This window comes from Triticum aestivum, chromosome 4D (assembly GCF_018294505.1).
Source record: "Triticum aestivum cultivar Chinese Spring chromosome 4D, IWGSC CS RefSeq v2.1, whole genome shotgun sequence".
Classification (NCBI taxonomy): domain Eukaryota; kingdom Viridiplantae; phylum Streptophyta; class Magnoliopsida; order Poales; family Poaceae; genus Triticum; species Triticum aestivum.
The window spans coordinates 482,501,886-482,512,905 of record NC_057805.1 but is presented as its reverse complement, the minus strand read 5'-3'; the positions used below and the strand labels follow the sequence as shown (position 1 = coordinate 482,512,905).

Below are 11,020 nucleotides of genomic sequence, written 5' to 3'. Positions count from 1 at the left end.
GGTGATGGCGATGGCCTCATGGTGGTGGTGGCGGCGGTGGCGGTGGTGACCTCACGGTGGCGGCCTCACGGCGACGGCGTTTCGGCGGTGTTCTGACAGTGGCGCGGGGTGGTCTGGCGTTCTGCTCGTGAAGTTTCAGGCGGTTATCCGCCCGCCAAAATTAAACAGGAAGACCATCTTCGCATAAACATGGAGGATGGAGGAGGTGTTTTTACGGGATCTCATAAAATATTTTTGGGTTTACGGGAGCTGTTGGAGGCCTTTTTTTGCCCCAACTTCACGTAAAAGGTAGTTTTTTTAGAGATACAGGAGGTGTTGGAGTCGATCTTAGCACGCTAACATTTTGACTGTTTACTATAACAAGTTTTGTTCGGCTCCAATTAGGGAGGGACGATGATGTCGGCGTGCATTTGGTTCCCTCGAGTGCTGGTATGCTCGTAGGTGGTCTACGAACCTGGATGTAAATATTGTTGTTTTTTGTGTTCTTTATACTATCCTGACAGTATATGAATAGATTGAAAGTTTTTTGAAGGACAATTTCCTGCAATACATTGTAAGGAATTTGGAAAAACATCCATAAGTAATCATATATATCCTCCAAAGTTTTTGTACTCCCTGCATAAAGAAATATAAGAGCGTTTAGATATTTCTTTAGAGAGGGAGTAAAAATCCATTTTTTAATCTAAAGGAGCTGGCAGCCCGTGCAAAACCGGGAATTTCTGCTGGAAGGAACCACCGGCCCGCGGGCCGCGCCACGGCCGCGCCAGGCTGAGGTGCCAGCGACCGCGCGCCGGTGAACCAACTTCCCTCCTAGTATAACCCGCCTCACCGTCGTCACGCCTCGTGCTCCTGCTCTGCTCCGCTCCGACGACGACGACGGCGCCACCACCGCGCCAACCAACGCCCTTCCTTCCCGCACAATCAAAATCCCCGACCCCGACGCGCCACCCGCAGCCCCGCCGCGCCCCACCCCACCCCTCCTCACCCGCCTCGCCCCCGATCCGGATGGCGCCCGCCGCCGCCGCGGGGACCGCGCGCGGCCGGCGCTTCACCGCCCTGGTCCTCGCCATCGCCGTGGCGCTCGCGCTCGCGCCCGCCGCGGGGAGGCCGGACAAGGAGACGCGGGAGAAGTTCTACGGGAGCCTCGTCGCCAACGGCACCCACAACGCCACCGCCGGGGACAACAGCATCGCCGACATGTTCGGCCGCGTGCTCGACAAGGAGTTCTCCGACAGCGACGCCTCCGAGGGTACGTGCGATCCCCTGCCCCCCCGAGCCCCGCTCGGCCGCTCCTCTAGATCTGCTCTGGCCCAGGGGATTTTTTTTTCTGCCGAATATCATCCTGCGGGGGTGAGAGTAGATGTTTGAGTCGGATGTTGATGTCCCTTACTGCCAATTTCTCACGGGCCATGCAAATTCGGGGTTTAACACTGCACTTTTTTGGTTTGTTATATGGTGATGAATTGCTTTGCTCCTCATTTTGCAGTACCGGACAAGAACAGCTTCAACAACAGCATCTCAGATCATCAAGTAGGTGTGACTACCCTCTTACGCGTGTGCTGTGTTTCCTGTTACGAAACTCTCTTTCGGTCTTTCCCCCAAGAGTGGTGGAGGCTTGCCTAAAAGGCATTACCTGTACTTTTCATAGTGCGCCAAAACGACATGACATAGCAATATTGGTTGTTTGGTAGTGAGGTATTTCCCGTTGGAAATGAAACAGAAAAAACCCTCCAGGCGCATTTATGCGTACATGTCCCTGCTAAGTACTTTAGCAGTTTCTATATGGGTGTAAAACAAATGCTACTAAGTCATCTTTGATGGCATGTAAAACAAACTCTGTTAGAATTTTACCCAGTCTCCCATGATGTTAGTGTGGCATATCTCCAGTGCTTGTTTATCCCATGATGTTAGTGGGGGGTATCTCCAGTTCCTCGTCTATTTGCTCTCAATAGTTCCTTTGACATTTTTTGGGGGAAATCTGCTCATGATGCACTCCGCATATATTTATATATCTGATTAATTTGTTTTCTGTCAAAGTAGTTTGCTAGATGATAAGTTTTATCTTCTATGTTTGTTCAGGCTGTTCTGGAGACCGTAGCTGTTATTACACACGACAAGAAGAATGATACACAGCAGGCAAAGTATGGCTGGAATATGAACAGGATCAGCTGTTAGAATTGTTCAATCTGTAGCATCCTACTATGATTGACATAACTTAAACAGTGCTTCTTGTGCAGTTCCTCAAGACCTTTCCAAATAGGTGACATGTTTGGTTCTCAGAATGAAAATTCTGATGACACGGAAACTGTGATAGACAAAGAGGTGTGTAAATTCACTTATTAACAAGGATGCTTATTTGTTTGTCATCGAGTTAGTTCTGTGATTAGTTTGTTATCGCTGACTATAACTTTGTGCAGGATAATGTTTTTGTGATGTCAAATCGTAAAACAAAGTATCCAACACTTCAGTTAGATTTAAGGTCAGTTCTCTTTCATACCTTGACCCTGTATGTGGAATCTGTAATCTGCTGATTGCACGTAATCCATAACAATAAATTTTGGTTTTGCAGATTAATTAAAGATCTGGTAGTTATAATTGTTTCAGCTACTGCCGGTGGTATCATATTCTCTTGTTTGGGGCAGCCGGTGAGTAGACCTGTCATACTTTAGTGCGAACATTGCATTACCTCAGTAGCATGATTTATGTTGTTATTTTCCAGGTTATCGTTGGCTATCTACTTGCTGGTTCTCTTATTGGACCCGGAGGCTTGAACTTGATCAATGAAATGGTGCAGGTAAAAAAATATGATCACTAACGACTGCTCTCCTATCGTTATCTTTAGTTTAAGTCTCTCGGAATTTTGGTCTATTTTTTTAATCTGTACTTTGACGCAATGTAGTTTCTTAAACATGCTCACCGAAAAAGTTAGCATGGACACTGGGAATGTGCACTCAATAGTCAAGATTCATTATTTGGTTGGTCAAAATGAGAATTGTCTAAATTTATTTTTCTATCCTTTTATCTCATGCTTGAAAATGCTGTAAGGATATACGTTTGGATGGTGACCAAAACAACCATACCAATTATTTGGTCATGATTAAAATTCTGGCTCTTGCTTGGATGGTTTCCAATATCTTGGCATGCCAAGCCACACTATACAACTTTAGTTCATTTTTCTTGCCAGCATTGGTGAGAGCATGGGCAACCAAAATCTTAGCCCAAACATTGGTTAGCCAAATTTCTCGTGGGGTTGGCTTTGACTCAACCAGAACATACCCTAAGTGACCCTCAGGAAGATAATATTGTGAAGGGAGCATTAACCAATGTAGCAATTACATTAGAATAGTAATGACGTTTAACCTTCTAAGTATGCTGTTGAATTTGATGTATTGCATCTCGCATTAATTGTGTTCAACTGCAGGTGGAGACCTTTGCACAGTTTGGTGTGGTTTTTCTTCTTTTTGCACTTGGCCTTGAATTTTCGTTGCCAAAGGTACTTGAGAATGTCATGGCTAATTACTTTGTTCTAATGTTACTCTTTCTTCAAATATAATATTCATAAACATGTGGTGTCTGAACATGTTGTTCATTTCCATCAGTTGAGAGTGGTTGGGCCTGTTGCTGTGCTTGGTGGTGTACTTCAGATTGCTTTGTTCATGTTCTTGTGTGGCCTAACTGCTGCGGTATTGTATTAGCTATCTTCATTCAATATACTGTCCTGTGAGAGAAAAGACACTTAACTAAATCTGAGGTTATGCCATTTTTTCAGTTGTGCGGTGCTAAATTATCCGAGGGAGTATTTGTTGGCACTTTCTTGTCAATGTCATCTACTGCAGTGGTAATTATGTTCGCTCAAGATGGCTATCATCCTAAATATATGACTTCCACACTTTAAATTTCGTTGGTCACCTAGAGTCAGGGGAAATGTGGTTGAGTTGTCGGGCTTGGTTTAATTATATGAATGACTGTTTACAGATAGCGAATTCTCACTCTGTTAAACTTTAAATAATATGTACTCCCTCCGTAAACTAATATAAGAGCATTTAGAACACTAAAGTAGTGATCTAAATGCTCTTATATTAGTTTACAGAGGGAGTATCTTCTAACTGCTACAAGCCTACAACCATGGCAGGTTTCCAAGTTCTTAGTGGAAAAGGGTAGCACAAATGCACTTCATGGTCAAGTTACAATTGGCACCCTTATTCTTCAGGTTTGTACTTCATCCACTTCTTTCATCTATTTACTCTTTTATTGTTTATTATTGGTAAAAAAATGTTACTCCTGTTACAAGCGCCAAGTACGACAAGAATTATGGAACGGAGGGAGTACAAACTTAAAATCTTGCTTTGCAATTTTGGTGAAGAAATAACATAATCACTAGAGATTTTAGTTCAGTTGCATGGATAGGAGTTCCCGATGCACCATCTATTGCAAATTTTCAACTCTGACCAATTTAACCAACCTTCACTGGTAGTAACTCTTCTTATTTGCAGACTGGTCTGTGCTATCATGCCTTACGTGAGTTTATGTTTGTTAACTTGGTATTCACTCTGTAACAATGGTCTTCAATATCATGCCCACACCCCTGTTACAAGCGCCAAGTTTCTAAATTGTTAGTGATTTCAATATTTCAGTTAGAAAGGAGAGGAGATAGATACTGACTATTGAGACTGGTACTATTGGACCTTTCTCATAAACAGACATTTATGTCATCCTCATTTGAACCAAATCATTGATAATCAACAAATACGTTGCATTTAGTCTTTAGTAATGGTTTATGGAATTCAAGTGTCAATTGCTTGGAAGCCAGTTTGATGAAAGCAGGCTTTATGTGCTAGTGTTTCATAACTGTGCTCAGTTGAGATTCAGATTGCATGTTCCTTTTACTCCAGGATTGTGCAGTTGGCCTTCTGTTTGCTCTCATTCCAGTTCTGGGTGGTTCAAGTGGCATATTTGGAGGAATGATGTCAATGGGGAGACTGTAAGATTATTATCAGAATAACCAGTTTGCAAAAATCCAAATATGTTATCGTAGTGTTATATCAGGGCCTTGAGTAATGCAGAATGTTTTTGTGTGCAGGTTACTTGTACTGTCCATATTTATAACTGTTGCATATATGATGACTTGGTCATTCATCCCTCGATTCTTAAAACTGATGATCCAGTTATCATCACAGGTTAGTTGAACTGGGTTGTTTCTCTTCTGTTCTGGCACTGATTTTGATAGTTATGTGCATCGTTTCTTCAAATTGGTGACAGGAATTTTTTCTTCATTTAGTGCTAGGAAACATTATCCATCCAACTTGGTTATTGTGCTCTTCATTTTTAGTGAAAATGCTATATTATCACCATAGTAATATTGGAGCTCCATGCTTTTCCTTTGTTTCTCTCTGGTACTGCTGTGTGACTACTGACTACTGTAGCTGTATCGTCTAAAACCTCAGGTCCATGTCCGTCTAGACTTCTGTGGACTATTTAAAAAATGATTCCGCGGTGCTGTCTGTAGCTCACATTACTTAATGGAATTCTGTTTTGCTTACTAAACACCATATATGTTCTTTCACACAGTGATGTCATGATATGATTAAAAAATACTTTTTATAGTTTATATTGTTCTTTTAGTGTTTAACCTCACTTGCTAATTTGTTTTTTCTTAAATATGCAGACAAATGAACTCTATCAGTTGGCTGCTGTCGCGTTCTGCTTGCTGCTAGCCTGGGTAGGCTATTTGACTTCATTGCTTCATTGCTTGTATCACATCCTGCTAGGATGACTCTTATCGATGCAGCATGACAAACGTTATTAGTATCACGAATACTTGCCTGAGCACTAGCATAGTACATGTTTACCCGAAGCTTAGTTTTCTTTCTCGAGAAACTAGCAGGAGCATTTGCATTTCTTAAAGCACATCTCTTGCCACTAGGAATGAAAATTCCACCTGGTATACCTGCTATTATCATGTTTGGTGTCAAGTTGTCTACAGCCTTGGAAGTGTTGGTAGCTTGTATCACATCCTGTTGCTGGCATGATGAGTAACTGTCCTTATAATTGTTCCTGTTGCCCTCTCACTAGTTTTTGTCATCATCAGCGTTCCTACCAGGAATATCAATGAACCCCATTCTTGCAATTGCTCAGGATACCCTCTTTTAGCTGCTAGGTCTATTTCTTAGTTCAAGATCCCTCTTACTAAAGGACAGACCCAGTGCATAGAAGCTCCCACACAAGGTGGGGTCTGGGGAGGGATTATAGGAACCTAGTCTTACCCCTGCAAAGTGCAATGCAGAGAGGCTGGTTCGAACCCAGGACCTCTTGGCACAAGTGGGGAGGACTTCACCACTGCGCTAGGCCTGTTCCGCCCAAAATGGGAATGGGCGCTAGGGTTATGAACTTATAATCATGGAATCGACTCGATCATCAGATTATAAGTTCATTCCATACCGAACCAGACCGTGCACATTCCTATTATGAGAAGGGGTCATTCGAGCCTATGGAAATAGGATACTCTGTTTACATAGAAATCCCTACGTCCATCAATTCTGTAAAGACTGATGTTATGTCTTTGTATTTGCCAGTGCAGTGATTATCTTGGATTGAGTCTTGAACTGGGCTCATTTCTTGCTGGCGTTATGATATCCACCACAGATTTTGCTCACCATACTTTGGAGCAGGTGCTGTTCTACATCCTGTTCCGTACTTCTGTGTCGTGATTTGGCTTTAATGGGTCTTTATTTTTTTTATTATTGCCTTATGTTGTCAAGTTAAGAATTTCGATCACTTTGGTTGGACCTACCAGTTTTGCTCATACATGATTGCAGTATCTTACAAAGTGTTGTGTTTTAATAATTGAAGGTGGAAGCAATCCGTAACTTATTTGCTGCACTCTTCCTTGCAAGTATTGGCATGCTCATCCATTTCAAGTTCTTATGGAATCACGTGGACATATTACTTGCAGCTGTTATACTTGTTATAATAGTTAAGAGTATAGTCATAACAGCTGTCATAAAATCATTTGGATACAGCATCAGAACAGCTTTCATCGTGAGTACCTCTCCCTTAGTATTTCCCAATGAGTATCTGTGCAATAAATGAATATGTTCTCACTCTTTTATTTTTTTCCTTCTCTTACCAAGGTTGGTCTATCATTAGCTCAGATTGGAGAGTTTGCTTTTGTGCTTCTGAGCCGTGCTTCACATCATCATCTTATAGGGGTGAATTATTCTCATCCCATTTAAACATTTATATACTTGCCATGCATGCATGATGCGTAGGTCTTACCAAATTTTGTTTTGTAGGGGAAAATGTATCTGTTATTACTGGGAACAACTGCTCTTAGCTTGGTAAGTTTCTTTTCTGGGTCATATGATGTGCCTAGGTGTTCCATGCACACTTAGTCACTTTATTTTTCTTTCTGCAGGTAACAACTCCCCTCATTTTCAAATTAATTCCTGTGGTGACGCAACTCGGCATCCTTATGCGTTGGTTCCCCTCAGAAAGTGGTGTGCAGAATGAGGTATGCTTTCTTAGCTCTTTGCTGACAGTACAACTTTGAATAACATTATTCCTCATTATTCCATCATAGTTGCTGGTGGACACTATGCGTCTGTTGATGATGGTTTTCCAGGGTAAACTGTCAATACCTCATATCAAAACATGGTTTTCTCCAACATAAATTCTTGACAGAGTAGTCATAATAGGGGTTGGAGTGACCAAGCATGGTTCGCAAGTTCATGATCGAGATGTACTAAATGCAAGTTTCATGTTTTGGTTTAGTATTCTTTTCTACCACCTCTGTACCAAAATACAAGACGTTTTTGCAGCTCAATTTGAACTGTAAAAACGTCTTATATTTTGGTACGGAGGGAGTACATGACTTTGCCCACCTTATAAGATGGTTCATCCTTGCTTTTGTAGCGTCATTGTTGAATCTATAATTGGAATGTTTTCTATTAGAATCTGATTTGGTTAAATGCCTGTTATTTCTGTCGGAGATTTTAATTATCAGGTTCTAGTGCCAAATGCTCAGTCAGTCTCATTCTTTCCAGTTCCATATCTGATCATATTTCAGCTGCCTTTACAGGAAAAGGCAACAATGCTTGATGTTTACAACAGAACACTCTGACATTGCCAAGCCAAAGACATTCATTCCACTGACAATGATTTATGTGTGCAAAGACTCTTTGCACATGCGACGGATCGCTGCACAAATATTTTCATCATTTCCCTCCACGACGGTATAGCGGGGTTGTGATGCAATGACTACGGATAACATTTTGAATGGTCAGGGAGTTATCCATATACCACTTCAATCCAAAAACTGAGTTTGTACATACTGTACATGTTGTCGAAGTAGCATATTCTTTACACGGTACGGCCCTGAGGCCTTGGTTTTGTACCATTCTTGCCAACTTAATCTTAGAGTTAGATAGGGATTTTGGATGCCGAGCTCAGATGTACCGCACAAGTGACATGTACTATTTTCCCCATGGGGGGGGGGGGGGGGGGGGGTTATGCTATATATCGCCAATTGCCTTTGTGCGTGAAATGCCAGCTGACATGATCTGGTGTTGTCTTTCAACAACCATTTTCTCACAGCATTATATGGTTATTGTTACTCTCCTGTCATTATGTATGGCGAAGTAGTGAAGATTGTTTCCCTGGGGTACAGATTGTTATTCTCCCGACACTGTCCATCTTGTCTCTGGATGTTTGTTTATGCTAGCTCATTCATCCTAAGTTGGCGGAATTTTGCTGTCACTTAGAGCATCTCTAGCCCTCCCATCCTTTAATCCCCCAAACTTCACCCCATCCTGTAGCCCTTTTCCCTGAAACTTAATCCCCCTAAAAGTTCCCTTTGCTAATTCTTCCATAAGTTCGGACAGACATCTCAAGCAAGTGCACCACATTTCGACATACACTTGAACAATTCAAATGCACCACATCATAATTCAACTATGGACATAATATACTTCCTCATCCAATCCAACAAACAACTACAACATAATCATGTTTGAGCCAAAAGGCATCAAATTCAACAAGTTCATTCCAAAAAACCACCAAGCACGTGGTGGATCAACAACCAACATCAATCACAAGTGAACCACACACATGCCATCACTGTGAGCATCACCACCACCATCATTGCCGACACCACCACCAAACGACTTAGCCAAGATCTACACGAGAGTGATTTCTTGCCCTCTCGTCCATATTGCTGTGGTCCATGAACATGATAGCACGCTCCTCGATTGATCTCTTGTTCTTGTGTTCCTGGGCCTCCAATGCAAGGCAGTGCTCCTGAATGTGCCTCTCGTTTGTTCTTTCCCCGGCCTCCATTGCAAACCTTTGCTACTCAATTGGAAGTCTTCTTTCTTCCGCTTGCACCTTCCTCTCCTCGATCACCACTTTTGCCTTCCTGCTCTCCTCCATCATCTTGAGCTCGTAGAACCAAGTCAACTTATCCTCCTTCCTTTCGGCCACCAACACCCTCTTCACCCCCACCACCACAACGAGCTTTTCTTTGTATTCTACATCACCGCAGGCAACAACTACCGGGTCATATAAATGAAATATCTAAAACAAGCATATAGTTTTGAGATTTCACAAAAAGAACATTTAAAAAAAATTGGCGAGGCTAGGATTTGCAAGTTACACCAACGCGACGGCATCGGTGGATTCCCTCTGCAGCATGGTCCTCTGGCCTCGTCTCCATCATGTTGGTGCGTCTTCCGGTGCTGGCATGAGGTCTTCGACAAATAATAGAGGTTTGACTCTTGAATTTGTGGCTCTCCCGGTTGTGATGGTTCTTCTCCAAGGTGTTGATTTGGTAAAACCGTGGACTTGATCACTTCCCGTCTGTGATCAACAGCGAGATGCTGGCTCCAATGATGAGCGTCATGCGCGCGTCATTGGCCCGTTCGGGAGGAAGAAGACGAGCGGCTCTAAGGGACTTCGATGTGCTTTCTTTATTTTTCAGGATTGCTTGTAATACTGTCTTGATTAGTATATCTGGATGATTTAAAAAAACATGTTACTTTTAGTTGCTAGGTTTAAACAGTGGTGTAATCAACTGATCTTAACAAGTCTCTTTATTTTGAATGAACTTCCATAATGAGGCCGGCAAGTGGCCCAGGACAACTTGTTGGAACACTTCAAAATTATAAAATGCGGAAAACATCTTGTTGTTTTCTGGATGACACTATGACAGTGATTACTCCCCTACTTATATTATCAGCGATGGTATTTTAAGTCATCCACGAGCTGTAAGCTGACTCTGTCACTTATCCTCATTGCACGGTCAGAAGATTGTGTACTAGAAAAAGGATATGTTTCCATCACTCACAGTTAATTACAGTGCGATGAGTGTAAATCTGAATAATCTACATTGAATTTAGCGTCTGAAGGGGACAGGAAGTGTTCCGGGAAAAGGTATGGAAGGTACTTTTGAAGTTGAATCATTCTGCAGTCGGACGTGGTGCGCTTCTGTAGTATTATTGTCCGTTAGAAGCTTGAGAAATCCTTTTCCTTGAAACTTGGATAGTTCACAAAGTGCAGCTTTCCTGAAAACCATTTTTATATAGTACTAATGCAGTCAGCAAGCTCAACTTGACCGTACAGAATAGAAGTATGAAACCGCTCCTACGTCGGGGTAAAGACTAAAGACCAAGAGGCAAATGGCCATGCTTTGACAAATGACAGTTGTGAAGCGGCACACTTCATGCCTGGAAAAAAAAGCGTAAAAAAAGTAACCAAAATGAACCAAAAAGCGCATACACCTAATCCGCAATTTTGTACTCGAATACGATTCTTTAAATACAGCTGCAACCTGCAGCGCTCCCAAGGCAGCAAACAACAAGCGGGTCACACACACACACACACAGAGAGAGAGAGAGAGAGAGAGAGAGAGAGAGAGAGAGAGAGAGAGAAGGAAGGAGCAAGGATGGGTCAGAGCCCCCTTGTCCGGCTGCCGGTGGCGGAGCAGGTTCAGCCAGAGGTGGCGACCGGGGGCAGCAACAGGTGATTT

General features: G+C 42.5%; 1 protein-coding gene across 2 annotated transcripts; it reads left to right on the top strand.

Moving 5' to 3' along the window:
- Positions 1 to 725: 725 nt before the first annotated feature.
- On the top strand, positions 726 to 8,129 carry LOC123098832 (K(+) efflux antiporter 5). 2 transcript variants are annotated; one of them, XM_044520908.1, is made up of 20 exons: positions 726 to 1,249; positions 1,487 to 1,530; positions 2,080 to 2,141; positions 2,238 to 2,322; positions 2,418 to 2,479; positions 2,570 to 2,645; positions 2,720 to 2,794; positions 3,422 to 3,493; positions 3,600 to 3,683; positions 3,770 to 3,838; positions 4,133 to 4,210; positions 4,893 to 4,981; positions 5,081 to 5,177; positions 5,666 to 5,719; positions 6,573 to 6,668; positions 6,850 to 7,038; positions 7,131 to 7,208; positions 7,293 to 7,337; positions 7,415 to 7,510; positions 8,066 to 8,129. In XM_044520908.1, exons 1-20 carry the CDS (start codon positions 1,006 to 1,008, stop codon positions 8,117 to 8,119), a joined length of 1,749 nt encoding a protein of 582 aa, XP_044376843.1. In that variant the 5' UTR covers positions 726 to 1,005; the 3' UTR covers positions 8,120 to 8,129. The 2 variants fall into 2 exon arrangements, with proteins under 2 accessions (XP_044376843.1, XP_044376844.1); XM_044520909.1 differs by having other exon boundaries at positions 728 to 1,249; positions 8,078 to 8,129.
- The last annotated feature ends 2,891 nt before the right edge of the window (positions 8,130 to 11,020 follow it).

Bases quoted from the DNA above. Each gene is read 5' to 3' on its own strand.
- LOC123098832 (XM_044520908.1), top strand. From the start codon at position 1,006: ATGGCGCCCGCCGCCGCCGCGGGGACCGCGCGCGGCCGGCGCTTCACC. The intron at 5,178-5,665 runs GTTAGTTGAACT...TTAAATATGCAG, and splicing joins TGATCCAGTTATCATCACAG to ACAAATGAACTCTATCAGTT. The intron at 7,209-7,292 runs GTGAATTATTCT...TTTGTTTTGTAG, and splicing joins CACATCATCATCTTATAGGG to GGGAAAATGTATCTGTTATT.